This window comes from Paramormyrops kingsleyae, chromosome 18, assembly GCF_048594095.1.
Source record: "Paramormyrops kingsleyae isolate MSU_618 chromosome 18, PKINGS_0.4, whole genome shotgun sequence".
In the NCBI taxonomy this organism is placed as follows: domain Eukaryota; kingdom Metazoa; phylum Chordata; class Actinopteri; order Osteoglossiformes; family Mormyridae; genus Paramormyrops; species Paramormyrops kingsleyae.
In genome coordinates, this window is record NC_132814.1 from 25,455,016 (window position 1) to 25,477,515 (window position 22,500).

The following is a 22,500-nucleotide window of genomic DNA, read 5'->3' on the forward strand; positions in this document are numbered from 1 at the left end:
CATTTGTAACTTAAATTGAGAGTCCCATCCTACTGTGCCACACACTCAGCCAAAGGAAGAACAACTGCTCCACTTTGCAGACCTCAGAGATGGCAGAGTTCACAGGGACATCAGTGCAAATCACAGTTTTTCTTAGTCATTACTCACAACCACCAAGATAAATGCAATAAAGTCAAATCCACTGCAGTTTCATTCATGTGCTCTTTATGGCCTGCAATGACACACACAAACGCAATGCTCATTTCACAGCAATTAAGAATCATCCACCTTTTGACAACCACAAAATTCAATTTAAATAGCATTACAGCACTTCAATTTTTAAACTAGATTTTTTTAAAAAAGATTACTATGCTTCATCGGGAGATAACACTTTATTTTCTTCTCCAGGTGGCCTTAAAACTCATCTAGGAAGAAAACATTTTGTTAATCCTGCATCTTTAAATATCATCCTTTCACTTATACACAGGACATTAGGAATAAGTTCATACTGGGCTCAGCTGTGTTGTCAAGGTCAATGGACCCTCTTCATCTTCAGATGCGTCAGCCAAACTGTTAGAAAACAATAAGCAAGTGCATATGATCAGATAGGCCTATTGAAATTAGAGATACTCTTGCATGAACCTATATATCTGCAGTCCTCCCAGTATGTCCCCTCACTGAATAGTCTGACGTGGCTCCTCATCCTCTTCCTTTTAATAAGTGCTTTAATTTATATAATGTATAAACATCTGGAAAAATCACCTACAAAAGCGTGAGGCTTTGTTGTGGTAGGAGGGTCTAGTGTTTCCCAATCCTTTCCTCGGAAACCTGCAGACAGTCAATGTTTTTGCAAACATTGTGCAGAAGTCGCCAACTATCTGCAGAGTCAACGGCTACAGACCTCCAAACTTCATGTGGCCTTCAGATTAGCTCAAGAACAGTGCGTAGAGAACTTCATGGAATGGGTTTCCATGGCCGAGCAGCTGCATCCAAGCCTTACATCACCAAGTGCAATGGAAAGCGTCGGATGCAGTGGTATAAAGCACGCTGCCACTGGACTCTAGAGCAATGGAGATGTATTCTCCAGAGTGATGAATCACGCTTCTCCGTCATCCAGCTTGCCCTGCTTCACCTGCCTGCTCGCCCAAGGCCGGTGCTGCCCAGACGGCTCCCGCCTGCTGGTCTGCCTGCTTACCCTCGGCCGATGCTTTGTCACCTCCTGCCTGCTTGCCTGTGGCCGTCGTTGCCTCTTCAGCTCCTGCCTGCGCATCTGTGGCCATCTCGCCAGCCTTCTTCCGCTCAACTGCGTTTGCCTCACTGGACTCCAGCCACTCAACCCTGGCTTGGGATCCAGACTAGGTGCCCTCTCCTTGTAGACCCCGCTGGTGTGTTCGGGAATGCCCAGGAGTACCAAGCAGTCATATCCGAGTGAGTGAGGAAGGCCCTGGCCTTGTTAAGCAGCCCTTTATTAAGCTGAGCCCAGAAGAATACAGCAAGCATCACTCCTCCATCATGCATTGCAGGTTGATATGAGTCATTGATTGCAGCTGTTTTAACTCTGCTGGTAAAAGACTCGACCCTGTTAATAGTTTGTAATATTAGGGTTGTCATGCAGCATTTTTAGTTTTATTTTATTGTTTTTGATGCTCAAAACTTTTCAACTTATCTCTGTATTTGATTCAGGGTAGACTGTTCAGGGAGGAGAGTGGCCAGTCTTGATGTGGATGGTGTCATCAAGGTGTGGTCATTCAATCCCATAATGCAGATGAACGTCACCATCATGTCCAAATCTCCCTTCTGTCACTGGAGTGGGCCACAAAACTGGACAGACTGGTATGAGTGTCACACGGCTTTTTGATACTGGAATAGGTAGTCATAAATTTATGGGTTAAGGGATTTCAACACAATTGTTGAATTTGCCATGAACTTCATATATCAGTGTGTTTCTTGGAATTTTTGTTGGAATATCGACATGTGCATAAAAGGAGATTTAGAATTAGTATTTGGCAAACCTATTGTGATCCCCAAGGAATGCATATGGTTTTGGGGCCAGTCCGTGACCACAGACTCTTTGCCTTTGTTAAGATGATAACTCAAAAATGGGTGAGGAATTAGAATTGAATCCATTTTGAGACAGATCACCGCAAAATTGAAGTAGCACCCTACAATGACAGCAAAAAAAAAATATGTTAATTGATTCCGTTACTCAAAAACTAAGATGTGTCTTTGTGTCACCAAGAAAACAACTGACACTGCTATTGTGATACATGAAGAGATGGAGCAGTTCCTTATTCTCACTGCACACAACAGTGTGTCTCCTGGGGGAGATAAATCCATATCCATACTGGCAGCATGTGTGATGGTAGCTGGCAGCCATTAGGGGGCAGTGGAGAGCACAGAAACCCTTTTTGTATCACACACACATACATGTTCATTAGGAGTTTAAGCTCTAACAGGGGAAAACACCAAAATACTCCCCTCCCCCCCAGATTTGCTTGTTTGACTCTAGAGAAATGGGGTACAGGTACAGGCATCTCTGGCACCAAAACCACAAACCAAAGGAAGGTTTTGCAACAGCTGATACTACAGTTCCCAGCCATACCCACCAAACACCCCAGGCTGAGGGCTGTTTACAGGCCTGCCTTTGCCCATGCATGTGGCTTGGGGTGGAGGACAAATTTGTAGATGTTTGAGGTCATGGGCGTAGCCCTGGGTGTAATTTGCAGGTTTCAGTGTATGCAGAAAGTTTGGAGTCAAATCATTTTGAGAAGTATAGCTGAAAAGAGTAGATTAGAGTAGAGAGTGAAACTAATGCCGCTTTCCCACTGCCACCAAGAACCAAGCCGAACCGCAAACAGACGATTTTTCATTGTAAATTACAGGTATGTGAGCCGTGACCATGCTGACGTGACCCTGCTTACTAGCAGGGCTGATAGCGTGACTAAACCGAGCTAATTACGTCATTACCATGTGATTGGTCGAAATACTGTACACAGGGACAAGAAAGAACCAGTGATCTGCATCAATATGCATGGAGTCTGCAAATATGAGTGATAAAAGAATAGCTCCCAGCTTATCTTTCCTTGCAAAGGCATCATTTTATTAAATCTCTCCTAAATGTTATTTGGATATAAAACAGGTAATTACTTCTTCACATAATTCTTTCTGTTCTGAAAATATGTTCCTAAAAAATAAAACAAAATGCAATTCGGTTGCAGTCAAGGTCAGGGCAGCCTTTAAACTATATCTGGAAACATCTGTCTTCAGTCAGGTACTTGAATCTGAGCCGTGAGTAGCTTCATGCAAGCTCAAAACAAAAAACATTTAATAATTCTGCTTGGGGCCGATGTGTGACTCATCGCTTTTGGATGCTGCACTTGTGATTGGAAAGTGAGTGTTTCAAATCCCATAGCTGGCAGAGTGATTTCCCCCTTGGGCCTTTCTGCAGGACCCTCTCACCCTGCTTACAAATGCACGTTGCACGTTTGGATAAAAGTCGAGTCGAGACTAAATAATTAGTCATTTCAAAACAATTACGAATACAAAAGGAGATGTAATTGGGCACATAGGAATAACTGTAAATCAAACCATGGAGAGACAAAAAATTATTAAAGTGAATGCAAAATGTTATTGCTGTGTGGATCTGTATGACAATCAGAATTACCAACTAGAACCTTATTTTTATGATATTATAGGCCCTTTCATGCAATACTCTAACAGGAAACTACCACACACATAACTGGCTTAAAGGAACAGGAAACACTGTATGTAATCTAAACAAGACAAAAAATGTTTCCAATTATGTATATACTGTATATTCAGTGACAAAAATAGTTAAGCACAGAAGTAATTGGTTTCCTGCCACGTCCTCTAACAAAGCTAAGTATGCCATGACGATGTTGTGCGTGGCATTCTTACACACACAGTAGTAAGGGCTGCCTACAAAATAAACTGACAACTGGCACATTGCTTAACATTCGTGGGTGTCAGGGGGCTGCTGTCCATTTACAGGAGATACCTAGAGTCTCTGGAACAGATAGGATGTCTGTATAATTGACTTAGAGCAAACCATTGAAATAAACCCAAAATAAAGCTAAATTCATACAGTAGGCTGTTAGACTAATATTAAGAAAGTCCAGTGGTTTCACATACATGCTCTCAGTTTGGAAAATGTAAAACACTCATTACTTATACTGTTTAAGGTTGGGTGCCACAGTAGAATCCCAGGACTGTAGCTTCAGTTCCCAGGTGAAAACAGGCCTATGGTTTGATGAACTACTATGATATGACGGATCAACTGGCTGTGCAGGGTGTCCTTAAGTTTATAGTCTGTGCTTCCTAACACAGCAATGATGCTATACTGGATAAGTGGTTATGGAAAGGCAATAATTTTGCATTTCAACTTGAATCATGTTCACACAATGATGGAGTTAAATATAAACTTCTTATCAGGGCATAATGATTGGTCTTGGTCAGACATGTGATAATACTGCTGATTATTCTTTGTTATTGGAAAAGAAGTGAAATGAACTCTTCATTCCTAGATACAGAAATGGCTGCCAGACCACTGAAGTGGTTTGTGTCTCGCTGACATTTCAAACACTTTGTTCAGTGTTACTGCTTCTCGTTCCAGTGAGGCAGTGAGGGAGAGGCCGTGAGAGTGAGAGATAGGGAGATGAACACTTTCTTTCATGAGTCTTGAGGAAAGACATGATTCTGAGGCATGCACACCACTACATTTTCACAGAAAGAGCCCAGTCATTCAGCAGAGATGACTCTCTGTATAAACATACCCCAGGACACACTGGGAAAAGCACAGTATCTTCTTATGGGGATTTACCCATAATTCACTCCAATATACACCAGGCCATAGAATTCAACTTCAAACAGGGTGTAACATATAACTCAGGAATGTACACAGTTCAACAAGAAGAAATGTTCCTGTCTGCCTGCATGAGCATGCAGCTGAGTGGTTCTGATGAGACTATGAATGTTACCCCCAAGACTTAATGCATGCATCACTGTCTTATGAGAGTGAGGAGGCTTGCATGTCTGGGCAGGTGTGATGAAGGAGGATTCTGCAGAGGAAACCCGAGATGTAAACCAAAAATGCAAACATGCAGCAAGGCATTTAATGTTTTTTTTTTTTTAGCCAAAAGAAAAACGTGAAGGCATGAAAAAGGAGCATCATATGGATAATGTGCTAAACAGCTGGAGTGAAGAGTCGCCAAGTGGAAAGGATATCGACGGTTCGATCCACAGGCCCGATTTACTTATAATTTAAAAACATATTGCTGATGATCTAAAGCTGTCTACAGAAGTGGGTCACAAACTTACAGTTCACCCTAGCCATACAGTATACCACCATAAATTGTACCTCCGTTACAACTGATGTTTACATACACCGACATTTGTAGCGTACCATATGAGGAATTAAAAATAATGCCAATGTGTGTGTGTGTGTGTGTGTTTGTATTTTTAACCACGTTTGAAACTTTGCCTAGACGGCACAACTGAAAGCAAAATATAAATCTTTATTATCTTGCTTTGTGTATAGCCTAAGCCTACTCACCCAGCAAAGCTGATAATCCTAATTAGTCACTATCAGATATCATCACCAGGCTGCTTGTCCGATATCATCAATTACCGATAATATCGTCATATTGTCCAGCCCTGCAGCAAACATGACATTCGATGAATAAAGCCAGTGCACAACTGAACACAGTCAAGATCTATTTAAATTAAACTAAGGTTTAATTTAAAGTCTAAAGAGACCAGTGTTTTTACTGATCAAAGAAAAGTCATTCTGTGGACTTTATGAAGTTTTTGATGATGTGTTTGTGCAGGATAATAAGAAAAGGTTTTGGAAGATATGTTTCGGAAGGAATGACTGTCTAAACATCCATGTAAACAAGCAGACTGGCTCCGCTGTAGCGACTGATGATGTTCTACAGACATCACCAGTTAGGGGTCAGTAGCCTAGAAACCAGGAGCTCATTTATAAAGGCTATATATAAACAAAAAAGACAAGAAACATTTGCACACACATTTCTCCGAAGATTTTGGGATTTATATGGAAACTTTTTCTGTTCCTGAAAAGGTTCACACATTTACGAAATTATGAATGATCCAGCCAAACTAATGTTTTAGAGGGAATAGAAAATGCAACATCTGGAGAAATGTTCTTCTAAGATGCATATTACAGTTAGTTTTAACACTTGGTGAAATGCATCTTAATAAACACAGAAACATTTTTATTATATCTGATATACAACTAGCATCTAGCATTTCTGTTGAGTGAATGAATATATTTCATTATATCTTTATATATACCAATATATTTAGAAATACATTTATTGTGTCCAGTTGTGTGTAGTGAAAAGCCGAAGTATAGGCACAGCATGCATGTACCCACATGTAATAGGTATAAAAAGGCCGTGTGTAAGAATGCAACACACAACAATATCGTGGCATAATTATCTTTGACATGAATATGAAATATGAATGGAGGGAGGAGATCTTAATGATTATTTGTGGCTTATCAGTCATTTTGCAATATCAAGAGCGATTCTGATGGAATTGTGTGATGTGTGAGGAACATACCGCACCAGTGGGAATTGCCTGACAGATTAGGGATATCCCAGTCCACACTGGGTTCCAGTACTCCTCAAGTAACTGACTATCAGGACAGTATATTAAGTATCCCTATGGCAATTTGCAGCAATGACTGGCTATCCTAATGTATTCAGTGCTACTAACTGCACACACATTGCAATAAAAGCACCGTTAATATAAGCTGCTTTTGTGAAAAGAAAGCAGCTTCATTCCATTAACGTACTCATGCTATTAACAGCATGGTTTTAACAAATGTTACACGTTGGCCTGGATCCACGCATGATGCTTTTATTTTTAGAAACATTCATGTTAGTCATAATCTTGAGGCTGGGGCACACCCAGGGCACACATACAGACAGAGTACAGTGCAAAAGACTTAGGTAGTCAAAAGAAATGTGTAAAGCTAGTTATCCGGGTAGTAAGTGCACTTTTGCTCAGAACAATAAACACAATATAGCGTTAGAACATGTGCAAATTACCACAATAAAAACTAGTAAGAATTTCTTCTGTTTTCCAAAACGTTACTGATATCTAGTTGGATGGCTGGATGAACATCACTTCAGTTCCCAAACCTCTCCTCAGGGACACCTCAGCCGTTCCATTAATTCATTACATCTGACCCCCAGCTCACTTAACTGATTAATTTAATTAGTTTATAAAAGTCAATGAGATATCGATTAGCTTTATGAAGTGTTCTAGTGGTTGAGTCAAAAAACACACGGCTGTATTGGATGGTTGCTGGAAACGAAGGGGGGTCTTTGAAATGACTAAGCTAGCAGACTTTCACACCAACATGAAGATCATATGGGCATCATTTGCAACAAGAAAAAAATAATTTGTTAGGGGTGAGAGCTCTGTGGGTTGGGACACAGAAGGTTGCTGGTTCAAATCCCTGCATCAGCAGAGTGATCCCACCATTGGGCCCTTGAGCAAGGCCCTTAACCTGCAGGGATTGGCTGACCCCACTGTCTCCTCTACGCCAGTTTCATGAGCAGGCCTCCTGTGATGCTTCTCCAGCTGTCCTGAAGGGTGTCCCATATGATCTGAGCTCTCATTGCCTGCTTTTCTTTCACTCTCTGGTCAAACTCCTTCAAAACCGTCTCTGTTGTGTCTCGGTCAGGTGCCTCTGTCAAGTGATGCAACACTATCCCTCTCCTTTGTAGCCGGCTTGGTGTTTCCAGACTTTTGACTAATACTATATATTTTGTGCTTCTAAGTTGCATTTACAGTTTAGCGAAATGCACGGTAATACATACAGAAACATTTATTATATCTAATCTACAACTAACATTCAATATTTGTGTTGAGTGCATCCAAAGTTAGAGATGTGTGTACTGAAAAGTCAAAGTATGTACCAACATGTGTGCACATGTAACAGGCATGTTAAGGAGCGTGTGTAATAAGGTCACATGCAGCACATGTCAGGAGAACAAAGGAACAAAGACACTGTAACATTTACAATGGCAGACTGAGGAGCAGGACAAAAAGCAGGCACTTAATGTCACAAATAACTAGAGCTATCAAAAGGCAGGTGTGAGTCATCAAGGCAATTAACCAATGAGCACAGTACAAGGAAACAAGCCACAGGTGGAGAAACTTAACAATTAACATGCACAGAAAATAGGGAACTTAATACCAAAAACTAATAAACATTAGCTACATACCAGGGGGGTATTTTTCATACGTGGATTTAGCCAGATGTAATTGTTGACAATTTGGCATGATCCTGGATTTTGTCGGTTTTTCGAAACACTTGCTGGATGTGTTGTCATAGCAGCACATCCAAACCCTCAAACCTGCTCAGAGCAGGTTTGTTCTATGTAAACAAGGATTAGGCCAAGTTTAGAGATGGTGCTAGTTTGAGTTTGACTTTTTTGGGAAAGTTTTGCTTTCTTTAGCTACTTTCATTGAATACCCCCCAGGGAAAGATCTTTTGGGAATCTGTTCCCACACGTCAGATGTTCCTTGAGACAATGCTTAAATAAGCGAGACAGTTACATGGTCCGGAGCAGACTTGTTCACTCGCCTAAGTTACAATGGTAGCTTTGCAGGGATTCATTTAAGACACGTTGATGGTTTGTAAGTAGAGGAGCGTCTGTACGGGTTTTATAAATCCGACTATTACTGTTCTTACGAACATTCCCTCAATTGCAAAAACGTACGAATACACACACACACACACACACACACACACACACACACACACACACATACAGGTTTGTAATTATATCTTTGTGGGGACTCTCCATTCCTTACTTGGGAATTTTTGGTTCCTCTCCTCCTTTGTCTTCTGGCTTTCTTTATTTAATTTCTTTCCTTTCTTTTTCCTGTTCTGTATTACTCTCCAATGATGTTTTATGTATCACAAGACATCCATGTAAAGCGATTTGGGACGACTCTGTTGTCAAAGGCGCTATATAAAAATAAATTGAATTGAGTTTCTATGGGGAAAACTATAATCCCTACATGACGACTTAACGCTTAACCCCTATCCAGCCCTAACCTTGCCCATAAATAACCAGACTACATATGATACTTTTGGCGTTTTTATTTTTTTGATTGCATTCACAAATCGTTGTGGGGACCTTGAAAAATGGTCCCCACAATGTCAAAATAACAGGTTAGTATATAAATCTAATCACACAGACACAGACAGACACACCACCCACCCCAGTTTATCTTGTTTTTATAGTGTTTAGTACTAGATCTAGCACGTTCCTGACCCGTATACATGCACTTATATTTAAGCAGACATTCATTCAGACTTAACAGCACATGCATTGTTGCCCAGATGCAAGTGCAACCTTACGTGATGTCCAAAAAAATCCATCAGTTAACAAACATTGTAATTTGACTTTGACTTAAAATGTGGGGGTGTGAGGGAGGTACTACACACCCCATAGTGTCCTGCAAACCTGAAGTAGGACGTGTTTAAATGATGCGTATAAAAGCTCTTTAGAAATCGGGCGCAAGTTCAGAAACGCCTTGTTCTGCACACTTGGAGTGGAAGAGAGGCAGGATCAAGGCTGAGAAAGTGAGGTAAACGAGGGACGCTCGGCAAATACAGGAGGGTGAAGTCCCGTCCTGAGTTAAAGGCTGAAGTGTTGCAAGTCCCGTCCAGCGTGGCTGAGAAAAGAAAAGCCGGAGTAAGGACGCAGGTGTTTGCGGAGTGACTAACTGGACAAAGCACAAAATGAGACGGAAAGAAATGGTATCGCAGCGACATGGGTTGTGCAATTGTGCCTGAATGTTAAGCCGCTGTACATTGTCCATGCCCACCAATACCGAGGAAAGGAGCGCGGATCTCGAGGAGGACAGGCGGTTCTGGAGCACTGGACACCGATTTTGACAAAGCTTCTGCGTGTTTCCCAAATTTTTTTTCCAAAAAGTTATCTTATTGTATACAAAAGCTGACCTGCAAATGGATAGCGTACTTTTACTGACGTGGATTTTCATGGGTGCGTTTCTCCAGCCGATTAATACGGAGAAGTCGGAGCCGGACGCAGGTGAGCTTTACATTTTGAAAGACGGGTTACATCAAGATAAGAGCGGAAGAATCTAAAGACAGTGGGGGGAAAAAAGATTGTATATGGAAGAATTCATTACAGGCCAGCTGTTGCTCAAGGAACACAGTGTAATTGATTATAAAGCATTTAATCCTTACTGTCTATGATATGCACTTGGTTTGTATTGGAATTGACAATGCTGATAGAGGATTCTTGGAAATCAGAACTCTAAATATTAGGTATAGCTGTGACAATATATTCCTGCAATTTTCTGTTAGGTTAATTTAAATGTTTCATACAAAAAAGTGCAATAAAATAATTATGCCTGGAATGGTATTTGGGAGATAAAAATAACGCCAGTAACCAGATCAGTATAATTTTCTGTAGTATGATTACTGACTAAAAGGATATTTAACTGAAGGTTAATTAATTAAACTGAGTACAGTGATGTTACTCATAAACACAGTGATGTCACCAGTTAGCTGGTCCTGCCGCTTGTTTAGCTGCAGCTAAAGAAAATACCCATTAGAAAACTATATGTCATAACTGTCTAACAACTGAATAATAGTTGTGTTACACCAAAGAACCAAATAGACGACCAGATGAACTACTCTCACTGTAAATACCAGATAGTGGCTGCTTAGAGTAATTATAGGAGCCTGCAGGCACACAAGGGCTGGCCTGTAGGCCTATACTTAGATTTCAATGTCTCTAAATGAGGTATGTAGTTTATTAATAATGCATATTGTGTAGTACTATTAGTGTTAATTTGGGTACAGCGACTTAATTGGGTAAATCATCTTAATTACAGCTGACCTAACTGGCCAATGTTTGTTGCTTGCCACAAACATTAAAATTAAAAATTGAATTCACCACCAAGGGCCATTAATATCCATGGGAATGTCCAAGGAAGATGAGTTTTTAAAAAGCAGGTGGTGACACTCGGCACAGGCTCCTGTCGTTCAGCTGCTAGCTGGTTGGACAGGAATGAACGAATTAAAAATGAGATTTTCTGCTGTGCTGCTGCAGTTATGGACATAGAACAGAAAGCTGAATTCATTGTTGATGTAACAGCAAAAGCTCTGTTTTCCTGTACATCTAAAGGTCATGAGGCAGATATTGCTGGACGTTAATGACTGTGCGGCATTATGAGTCAGGGGACCCGTCCCATTGGGGATCAGGATTCTTTGCTACCGAAGGTTAACGATCCCACTTGAGGCCCTAGTGCTTCTCAGAAGCATGGAAGCTTTTAGTGGGAGGTGAAGTAAGTGTCTACTCATGCCACCCTCCCACCCCCTTCGCCTTGCTTGTAAAGTTCCTCTAACTTGGGCCAAAGCTGACACACTAGGTTCCACCCTTTTACTAGCAAGACTATGTTTCTATGTGCTTTTTCAGGTTTATGATTAACAAGAAGTTCATGCATCTTATCTCTGGGTGATGAGTGTGGAAAGAAGAGGTTACGCTCATAGAATACTGCAATGTGCCCAAACCTTTGATACTTAAGGTATAAAACGTCAATGTAGCTGCTTCAGTATGGGCTAGCATGTATAAAACTACTTACGTAGTTTGTAGGGTTTAGATCAAATTCATAATTGTATATGTTCGATGTTTGTGGTCAGGTTCTCGACAGTGACTTTGTGTGACTGACTGCTGTGTCAGCCGTGCTGCGGATGAATATTTTAATACATGGCTACTAGAGCACATATAGATGAAGATTAACCATGAAAATGCTTATTAGAATACATTTCATAATGACCCAATGATATATGAAGAAACATCAGAATGTATTTGGGGTAGAATGACTGGTGTGTGGCATCCAAACGGAGGTGGAGAGGGAGGAGACGGCCGAGGCGCCTTAAGAAGCACAGAAGCTGCATTCCTCCTCCCACTTGGAGTTTAAGGCCAAAGTTCCCTCAGGCTGGCCAGAGCCACGGAATTCCTCAAAGGGCTGACAATCTCGACAAAGACAGAGAGCAAGTAAACAGCGAGGATTATATACGAGGAGGGGATCTCGAGGTCTGCCCTTTTACGGACTCACTCGGAAAGGCACGAGATTGATAGAAGCTGTTTGGTCACCGTCATGTTTCGTTTCCAACGTGGGTAGCGTACGGACAAGCGGATGAAATAACGATTCACCTAATGTGACAATTCATGAGCGGCGACAAACATGTAGAATTTCAATGTGAAGGTGTTAGGTGGATAAATGGACAAATCGATGAATGGACATGACTTGACGTGACAATGCGACTGTATACCATTTTGAAGATTGCACCTATATGTAATTATACTGAAGTATTTCAGGTTAAGTCTAATACTCAAAGGTACAGCAGCTCTGTCCCCCATTATGTTTGGACTTCCAACTGTTGTAATGCGTAAGTCATTCATTACCAGAGAAACTGCCTCCAGTTTAGTATTACTTTTGTATGCTTGTGCTGCTGTGCTGTCTCTGTCCTTCATGTTTATGTGAAGCACCTCACTGTCTGGTCTGATTGATGCTGTTTAAGCTTCACCTTTCTATCTCGTGTGATGAACTCTCCTCTCATTGTTGGTGGAGGGTTAGAGTACAAGCAAACCCAGACACACATGCTGGATATTGCTTCCTTGAAGACCTTTGGTTTTCTTGAAGGCCTTTGGTGGCACAATTTCCTGTTCATGCTTATCTCACTTATGTAACACCCATTGCTTTCTTAGAATCTCCCCAATTCTTGTAGCTAACCCCCTACCAAAGAGCTCCTCTTGGTTGTCTCCTCAGTATGTCGGTCCAGGTTCTTGATTTCCTTCCCTCTTTCGATTTCCTTACTCTGTTCTCTCACTGATAAAGCAAAGTGTGAACGCTTTACTTCTGCATCCTTGTCGATGTGGAGGAAGGTGGTGTGTAAGTCTGCCTGCTTACACATGGACTTCTCAGTACAAACAATGACATATAATAACAGCACATCCAGCCCTCTATTTTCTAACAGTTCGTGTCCAAATAGTCACTTTTCCAGTCCCTCGAGTCAAAATTTCCCATTTCCAAAGACCATTTTTTATGTCCAAACTTTTTTGTTCGGAAATGAGGCAAATCGGGGATGAGAGGTTTTTGGCTTCATACAAACCCCTTAGAAGCTCCTGTGTTTCATTCATCAGCATCAGCACTGTCTCCAGGCACCAACTGACCGCTGGTCCCTCACCTCTGGTCTCTGCCCCCGTACATATAGTTGTTTTATGACTTGCCTTAGGATGTTTTGTCACTCACCCATTCATCCATTTACCGATTCCATTGTGGGGGGGGGGGGGGGGGTCTTTCCCAGGCAGCCTAGAGCAGGGGATTCCAGGGGGGATATATGCGCACTGCAGGCCGTTTACACACAGCGGTTACCCTAACAGCATGTCTTTGGACTGCAGAATGAAACTAGAGTACTGCGCACAACACGGAGTGAACGTCCAAATTCCACATTCGTTTGCTGCGGGATTCAACCTGGGAAGTGCAGGGTAACAATGTTACACACTAAGCCACCCTTAAAGACAAAACACCATTTATACTTCATTTTATTTATACATTATTACATGACGTTACTAGTTAGCCTTTAAGGAAATTATGCAAAACATTGACTATATTCTTAATAATTATGTATCTATAGGTTCATTTTTAAGTGTTGGTCTGGAATGCATAGTCATTTTCACCATAATACGTATCATGGAAGTTCTCAATTTCCAAATGTTCACCTTCTGAACTAATTTTATGGAAATAATTAGATTTATAAGTCAAAGGATGAGAGCTTGTTACACTCCTTTCTGAGAACAGTGTAGCCAGTGCTGCAGTGTAGCCAGTGCTGCAGTGTAGCCAGTGCTGCAGTGTAGCCAGTGCTGCAGTGTAGCCAGTGCTGCTTTCTGCCCTGCCTCAGCTGGTCCCTTTCGTTGTTTCATCTGTTACTCTGCACCTTCCTGTGCAGCTCCATTCCTGCCTCCACCATTATCTCTAAGTCTCAGGCATTTGTCTGTAAATCTATAAATCTGCCCCCCCCCCCCCCCCCCCCAGCCGTATCAGTAATCCGGCCTTCCTCTCTCCACCTCCTTCTCTTCCTCAGTGTTAAGCTGCTGTGAGGGTGACCTCCTCTTCCTGCTCGACTCCTCGGGCAGCGTTTCGTCCTACGAGTACGCGCAGATGCTGAGCTTCCTGTCTGAGCTGCTGTCCCCCTTCTCGTTGGGCGCCGACCAGGTGCGAGTGGCGCTGCTGCAGGTGGGAACCCAGCCGCGCCTGGAGTTCGGTTTCGACACGCACACGAGTCAGCAAGGCTTGCAGGAGGCCCTGAAGGCTGCCAAACAGGTGCGCGGGGACACCAATACAGAGGCGGCCCTGAAAATGGCTCAGCAGGTGCTCCGGCCGGGCGCGGCCGGCGGGGGGCGGCCGGGGCTCCCGCGGGTGCTGCTGTGGCTCACCGACGGCTTGCAGCCTGGGCCGGTGGAGGCTCCGATGGCGGCTCTGAGGCAGGAGGGCGTGGCAGTGCTGGCTGTTTCCACGGGACACAGCAACTACAGAGTGCTGCAGCAGGTGGTTACCCCGCCCACTGACAGCCACCTTTACTTCGTGGACATCGATGACATGAGCATCATCATCAAAGAACTGCGGGATGCCATCATCGGTGAGGGCAACGTGCCCGGAGAGGCTCGGGTGGCTGGGGGGCGCCAAATCATATTAATAGCATCTGTTGAAACACTATGCCGCTGATACACTGAGCTGGGCTGCATGAAGTCACAGCTAACGGTCACATCCTGCCAGACAGAAGGGGCCACAGAAGACGGAGAAATACTGGAATGGAAGAGAGGGGCTATTAATAAAGACCCCCCCCCACCACCTTGGCCACCATTTCTTGCACCATGTATGCTAGAGGGGGGTATTTATAGAGGGCTTCTCTATGGCCAGGAGCAGAGTGGCCAACTGAAATGCAGAGACCCACATAGCAGTGGGTCTGTGCACCAACATGCAGCTAAATTCAACGCTCAAGACAAGAAACTGAACGACATGTCAGTCTAGGCTATTAGTCCTCAGACGTTGTGATCAAAGTTCACGATTTTGCAGATTTTTGCTCTACGTCAGGAGGTCCGGAACAATGTTCAATGACAGAACAGCTTTTCATGATCTATTGTTAAAGAATTAACAGTAACTTTCGATATTATATATAAATATATAGCAATAATGGGAACATAATGCAAAGACTGGTTTTTAACTCTCACTGATTGTTTCGACATTGTCAATCCATGGGGAGGGAGGAGGATTATGACGACATGTGTGTGCAAAGTTTGGTGGTTCTATATTGTATTTTTGTACTTCAAACTGCTTTAAGCCTTTTTACATTAATCATATTGATTCTTAAGGTGCATTATCGGCTGGGTCTGGATTAACTTGCAGTTCGGTCTGCATCAGGAGTACCGCTGGTGTAGGTTATAGATGACTGCCGCACATTTATACGTGGTCTGCATTGCCAGTGATTCTATACCTCTTATACCCATGATGCATCTGTCTTCCGCTGACAGAGATCATCCGGGCTCAGCGACTGCATGTGCGGGACGTGACCACCAGAAGCGCCAGCCTTCACTGGCGGCCCGTCCTGAGCGGTGGTACCGGCGTCTACAACATTCAGCTTGACCCGGTTATACCCGGGGAAGCAGGAGAAGGAGCTGGAGGAGGGGATGGGGAGCGCGATACCAGTTCCAGCACTGGAGGGCCTCAGCACCAGAGGCTGACTCGCCCAGCAGATGCCAGCCAGGCTGAACTTAGACACCTGCTGCCTGGTACCACCTACAAGGTCACGCTGACCACACAGCCCAGTGTGGCAGCAATGGAGCCCCTCACTGCCACCTTCACCACTCTGCCAGGTAGGTGAAGCGGCCAAGCCATCACTTTGGGCTCGCAGTTCCATCTCTACCTTCCTTCATAACCCCATCCACCCTGGCCTTTCTACTCTTTTTACCCCAGTGTCCCCAGAGCAAGAGGTGCTGAGCCCAGCTGTCGTGACAGTGTCAAATCCAGGCATGCGGAGCGTGAGGGTGAGTTGGGGTCCTCTGCAGCCAGAATCGGTGAAGCTCTATGTGGTGGAGTATTCGGCCTTGCCGCAGGGGAAAGTGCGTGCCACCACCGTCACCCGGGACCATAACTCCACCCTGCTGACCCAGCTGCAGCCTGACACGCAGTACCTCGTCACTGTGAGTGCGCTACACTCATCCGGCCAAGAGAGGGCGATGTCTGTCAAGGTGTGCACTCAAGAGGGTAAGTAGCGTTGTGTCGTCTTATGTGTGCTTATGTGTGTTTATATCTACACTCTACTGTTTTGTTGATATGACTGTTAAAAAAAATATATATTAAAAAATATATATTACATGCATGCAAATACACTCCATAACAGTATTGCACAGCGCGATGGCAATGATTAGGAGATATTAGATTTCCAGGTGAAACATAGTAGGATTTCATTAGTGTCCCCCTTTTAACGCAAAATTACTCTGAGAAGTGTGCAGTAAATTACAAGGCATGTTATTTCTCTGTAAATGTTTGCAATGCTCAATACACAGCCTTAGTATTGAGATGAATTGATTCAGTGTATTGGTAGAGTGCAACAAAACCTGCTGTGTAAGAGAAGCCCAGACATGCTGGGCGTCACAGGATGGTATGTTTTTAGCCCTTTAGCCTTAGAACAGCCACCTTGACCTCTGCTCTGTGTTCACCGGGTCTCTCCTTCCCAGAGCTGCTCCCGCTGGCCGATTTGCAGCTGACTCCAGCGGGTCATGACTCGGTGCAGGTTCAGTGGAAGGGCAGTGTGGAGGGCCTTCAGGGCTACTGGGTCACCTGGCAGGGGGCCGGTGAGAACGTCAGCTCCTCTCGGTTCCTCCCGCGAGGCACGCTTTCCACACTGCTGACAGACCTGCCCGCCGCCGGAGCTCGCGTTTGTGTCTCGCCCGTCTACCGCACTGCCCGAGGAGACGGACTCTGCTGCACCGCCCGCTTCCATCCCGGTAAGCTGCTCTACCTTCTGCAAGTACAGTCGGCCCTTCCACATGGTGGGGGTTAGGGGTGCAGGTCCCCCGCAATCTGGGAAAACCACGTAGCCAGACCCTCTTGGGGTCTGCTCAGTGAATGAAGCGAAACGTTTCAGATTTGAGTACAGTGTAGGGCGCTGAAACGGCACAAAAATTATGATTCACTAAACTTGTAATCTGTCATCTGCTGACTTTTGAAAAACGTTCTTATGCCAACCCCACGATATATCAAAACTGCACTGCAGAAGGGTCGACTGTACACTAGTGCCTGCCTGTAAACATACTTGATATATCACAGGTCTAGCTACTCAATCTTCATGACTCATAGGCTCATCGTTACCTTTTCGTTCCTTATCATAGATCCATCACCCTGGACTTACAGCCCTCACAGCCTCGCCCAATCACATGCTTGACAGACAGTGCAAGGGCCATGAATTCCAGGAGGGGCTGCGAAGGACTCAAATTTCTGACACTGGACAGACATGGAGAGTCCCGTGCACATGCTCGCCTGGTAAAACACGATTGGTTTGAAGCTGCCAGAGCTCCTGCTTCCAGAAGAGGGCACAATTCCTACTTAAAGCTGTAAACGCTGGACTGGAATCATTTTAACTCAGCAACTGACCACCCGCATTCTCATTGGCTCATCATTTAGACACGTAGGCGCACACACAGACAAACATGAACCCCCGGGTATCAGTGCATCTCTGATTCATCTCTGATTTTCATATCTCATATGAGAAACTGTTGAAAACTTCCACATTTAGTGCCACCTACACGTTTTGCTTTCTTACCACCTATTCTACGGCAATCTTTCAATTAAGACAACAGGTAACAAGGACTCTGCAGCTGTCCTCCAAGTAGTCTTGCTTTCATTTCCCATGATATTTGTAAAATATAAATGTCTATTTCAGTCCCATGTGTTTTTTGGTTAAGTCCACATTTCTTAATAGGCTTTAGAAAGTCTCAACTCAGGCTGGGCATTTGCAGGTGCTATAAATTATTGACAGATCTCTATAAGTTGCTTCAGCTGAGCAATGCATGTACTTTATGTACCAGATCAGCTACAAGTAACAGTTCAGAGTTGGTCCTGGTGAAACATGGTGCTCGTAGGCTTTTGGGATATCCTTTAGGAAGCTCAGCATAGAGTCGACATGAGCTAAGATGCAGTAGGATCAGCAGCATGGCTGTGTACGCTGGCTTAACTTGCAGCTAAGCTGATAGATGAGTTTGGTGGTGCTTTTCATGACAGTTATATGATTTAGTGTTTAGTGAAGCAATTGAGCAAGTATACTCAGAAAGATAAGAGCATGAAATTATTATTAGGATGTAGTATTTTAATGCTTGTGCATAATACAAATGTAATATGGACTAATTCAATTGTTAAGTAACTATTTTGATACTTTTCAGATGCCACTTTGTCTTCACACTAGAGAGAAACTTCCCCTATTTTTTTTGCTAACATTGATTAAGTCATTTAAAGGATTTTTGTTTTCATTTCCAAACATCTACCATGCATGTGTTATCTACATTTTTGTAAAAAAAAAAAAATCTCAAAAAATATTTATACATTGTCATGGCATTTGAATGTGTTTGTGTCCTTAACAAATAATGATTTGTGGATTTGCCAAAAAATGTTGTGCTAGCTCATCTTTGTTTGAATATTTAAATGTCTTTTTCGTATAGCAGTGATGGAAAGAATAGCATGTAATAAAAATAAAGGATATCTGCACAAACAAACATGAAAAGTATTTACTCCCAGGGCCCATATCACACAGCTAAATTTCTTGCTTAGCCAGATAACTTGTCGGATTTAAGGTAGTCTGGGCTAAATGTAATTGAACGAAGATGAAGCCCACTTACACCGGGGTACCTTAAATCTAGCAAGTTATTTAGCTAAGCAATAAATCTTGCTTCCTGATGCAGACCCCTGGTAGCTGCTATTTCAGTCCAGTTAATAATCATGTCACAATTAAAAATGAGAACATCTAAAGCACTAAATTATGATGTCAGCTGAAAAAATAGTATCCTAAGCCAGATGCTGTATAGCCAGTGTAAACAGAACAAATGTTTTGTGACTTGGAAGCATATTTAAAAGTTAAACCATACATTAGGATCTAGTTATGAAAAATTGACTACCAAGATAAATTAGAGCTCCTTTGCAACCTGGAACTGGGCTATTCTGAACTTGTCCTTCTGGAAATCTGTCTAAAAATATGCTGGAATGTGATTTTGAAACCACACTTCACTGTTGAGGTTGGCTAACCAGTCCTGAGTCTGGCCCATACCAAGCTGTTTTTTAAGATGGACTTTTCAAACACATAAGATCCCAATCCCCACAGAAAACTATTTGCAGTGTTTTGCTGGAGTTAGTCTGGTATCTTGTGTCTCATCTACACCTACTGGGGAGTATTCCAAAAAGCGGGTTTGGGTTTAAATCCACTTAAATAAGCCTATCACAACTTAAAAATAATAATCAGTTCCAGATAACCTGGTTATGACTCGGATTTAATGCTAACTGAAGCACAGTCTCACAGAACAATAAAAAGCTGAAAAAGGGATTTGCCAAGGGAACGGACGCCAAAAAGTGAACAGCTCCATTCTATCCATTGTTGGAAATACAAATATTAACATCTGCTTATGCTGAGTACGGATTTGTTCTAAAGGGAAAGTAACACTGCAGCCGCAGAAAAGGAGAGGCAAACACACGCAACTAGTCAATGAGTAAGTAGATCACTCTAATTGTATTTATAATTCATCAGACCAATGCGGTCGAAAACAATGTCTAACATAAGGGATGGAATATTTTACATGAACGGTTCACTGTATGTACATTGTACTGTGTATTTATGGGAACATATTTAACATAGTTGCTTTGCAGTTGCGACAAAAAGAACTTGACAGCAAATACAACATTCGTCTAACTATAGACTATGGCTAATGATTAACTTTTATTCTGTATCGAAGCGGAATGCAGCTGAGCAGGGAAGTGACTAGAGATTTTGGGCCCCATGAGAGAACATCATATGTGGTCCCCAAGCTAGACCAGTCCAATTATCTTCCAAATATTAAGGATGCATGTCATTCAGGGCTCCTGGAATTGTTGTAACTTTCCTCAATTTTATGGCACCTAGTAACCGAGGGCTGCATAACAGGCAGAGGGCTGCTGGCACAATCGTGGTCACCCCATGATGGAAGGAATCCCAGGAAGCAGCTCTTCAGAAGTGACAACACTCCAGGATACACACATTAGGTTTGTCACATTTATAGAATGAAAAAAAAATGGAATCGAAGAGCAAATTTCCAAAACTCAGTCCATTTTTTTATTGTTTATGAGATACGACCACTAATGATCTGAAAGCAGGCTTGCTTGTCATACGTTACAGTAAAATTCACTCAGTGCTCAGGAATGGCATTTATTGGTCTAGTGTAGGGGTGTCACACTGCAGTCCTGGGGGGCCGGAGCTCTGTGTAGCTTAGTTCTTTCCCTGTTACACCACAAGAGCTGTGTGGTGATTAGGACAAGGAGTTGAATCAGGTGTGTTAAATGAGGGGAAACCCAAAAATGTGCAGGGCTCCGGCCCCCCAGGACTTCTGTTTGACACCCCTCCTCTAGTGGATCCTCCTGCCACAATTGAGCCTCTTGCTTTATAGGTGATGGAATATTCCTCAGATTTTGCCTGTTAGTTCTGAATGTTGCATAAATTAAAGCACTTATTAAAGGATGAATAGTAGCCTCAACAGCCAAAAGCCGCTGGAATACCAGTTAAGTGAGTTGTGTGGTTGTCAAAAGATGGATAACTTGTAACTGCTTGACCAAGTAAAAAGTGTCATTTTTATTTGCAGGTGATAAAGAGATTATGTTTGAAACTAGTGAAATCGTCTTCATTTCATCTATCGTGATGGTTATGAGTGATTGCTATTAAAAATGGTGATTTGCCCTGATGTCCCTGTGAACTCTGCCATCTCTGAGGTCTGCAAGGTGGGGGGGGGTTGTTATTCCTCTGGCTTAGTATGTGGTACACCAGGAGGGGACTCTTGTCTGATTGTGACAATATTGTGCAGTGCCTAACAGTGCTAACAGTGGCATAGCAGGGAATCGTGGGCCTCCTCAGTACATTCTGCCAAATGAAAGAGGAGCTTCTCTTAGGCTAGAGGTGTGTGTTCGACAATATTAGACTGAAGGATTAAAATGGTGCCATAATGTCTTCATGGAGAGATCATTAGTATTACACTATAGTGCACTATAGTTCCGTCAGCTGCAGTCCTATGGCTCATACATGCAGCAGAAGTTATCAGCCAAATCTTTTCCATGCACCAATAAGCTGATAACAGAAATTTGCGCCTTCATCCCAACATGCAATGCGCAACATGAAACACATACAGTAGCCCGTTTGGCAATGTAGTGGACAACTAGGAAAAGCAGGTCCCCCCCAAAAAAGAATTTGACATCGGTAATATAGAACTTGTTTATATTTTCGAAAACCAACAGTTATTGGCAAAATTTGCAAATAACATATGTTGACCGTTTCTTGAAGAAACAGGCACGGCATCTCAAACTGCCCAAGAAGCCCTGAGCTTCTCTCAGGTAATCCTGCTCATGAGCAAGTCTGATTCACCCCATTAGTGACACGTATTCTGGAAACTATAATGGAAACTGCCCAGGTTTGAGCTACTAATTCAGCTGCTAAACCTGGTACCTGGAACAGCCCCCTGGAGGAAACTTAACATCAACAAATCTTAAGATCTCCCTCATATCGCTCTTTCATCTTATGGAACAGTTTCATATACAGCTACCTCCAAATATACAGATTTATTCCCCAACACCAGCTGCCTGAAGCTGTACAGCATCCACAGCACGTCTGTTCTCCCTACAGTTCAGTTCATCGCTCCAGAAATTGAGGCATTTAACGTATTTCTACACCATCGGTTTTTGTCCACTTTCCAGCAGTGGCTTCTTATCATTGGTACATTGCAATAACTATAGATTTCAATGCTCCTTTCTCCTTTATTGCAGTAAGGATCTACCAGGTTTGGATGCTGTTCAACCGAATAGTTACTTCAGCATTAGTTCAAATACAAGAACTCGTGGCCATAGGTGGAAATTAGCGGGAGAACATTTCAAACTGGATTTAAGGAAGCACTTCTTTACACAGCGTGTAGTCAGAGTATGGAATAGTCTTCCTGATAACGTAGTGCAAGCTGAATCCTTGGGTTCCTTTAAATCAGAGCTAGATAAGATTTTAACAACTCTGAGCTATTAGTTAAGTTCTCCCCAAGCGAGCTCGATGGGCCGAATGGCCTCCTCTCGTTTGTATAGTTCTTATGTTCTTATGTTCTACCCCAGTCACCACAAGCTTCCCTTTCCACATTACAGAGGCTGTGAAAA

The 22,500-nt window shown here is 42.9% G+C and overlaps 1 protein-coding gene across 2 annotated transcripts; it reads left to right on the forward strand.

The window, feature by feature from the left end:
• The first annotated feature begins 9,383 nt into the window (after positions 1 to 9,383).
• vwa1 (von Willebrand factor A domain containing 1) lies at positions 9,384 to 20,638 on the forward strand. 2 transcript variants are annotated; one of them, XR_002840560.2, is made up of 7 exons: positions 9,384 to 10,100; positions 14,168 to 14,722; positions 15,615 to 15,956; positions 16,057 to 16,347; positions 16,821 to 17,090; positions 17,475 to 19,835; positions 20,246 to 20,638. XR_002840560.2 is itself a non-coding variant. In XM_023831368.2 (6 exons), the coding sequence occupies exons 1-6, from the start codon at positions 10,016 to 10,018 to the stop codon at positions 17,525 to 17,527; spliced, it is 1,596 nt and encodes a 531-aa protein (XP_023687136.1). In that variant the 5' UTR covers positions 9,384 to 10,015; the 3' UTR covers positions 17,528 to 20,638. The 2 variants fall into 2 exon arrangements, 1 of the variants encoding a protein (XP_023687136.1); XM_023831368.2 differs by having other exon boundaries at positions 17,475 to 20,638.
• The last annotated feature ends 1,862 nt before the right edge of the window (positions 20,639 to 22,500 follow it).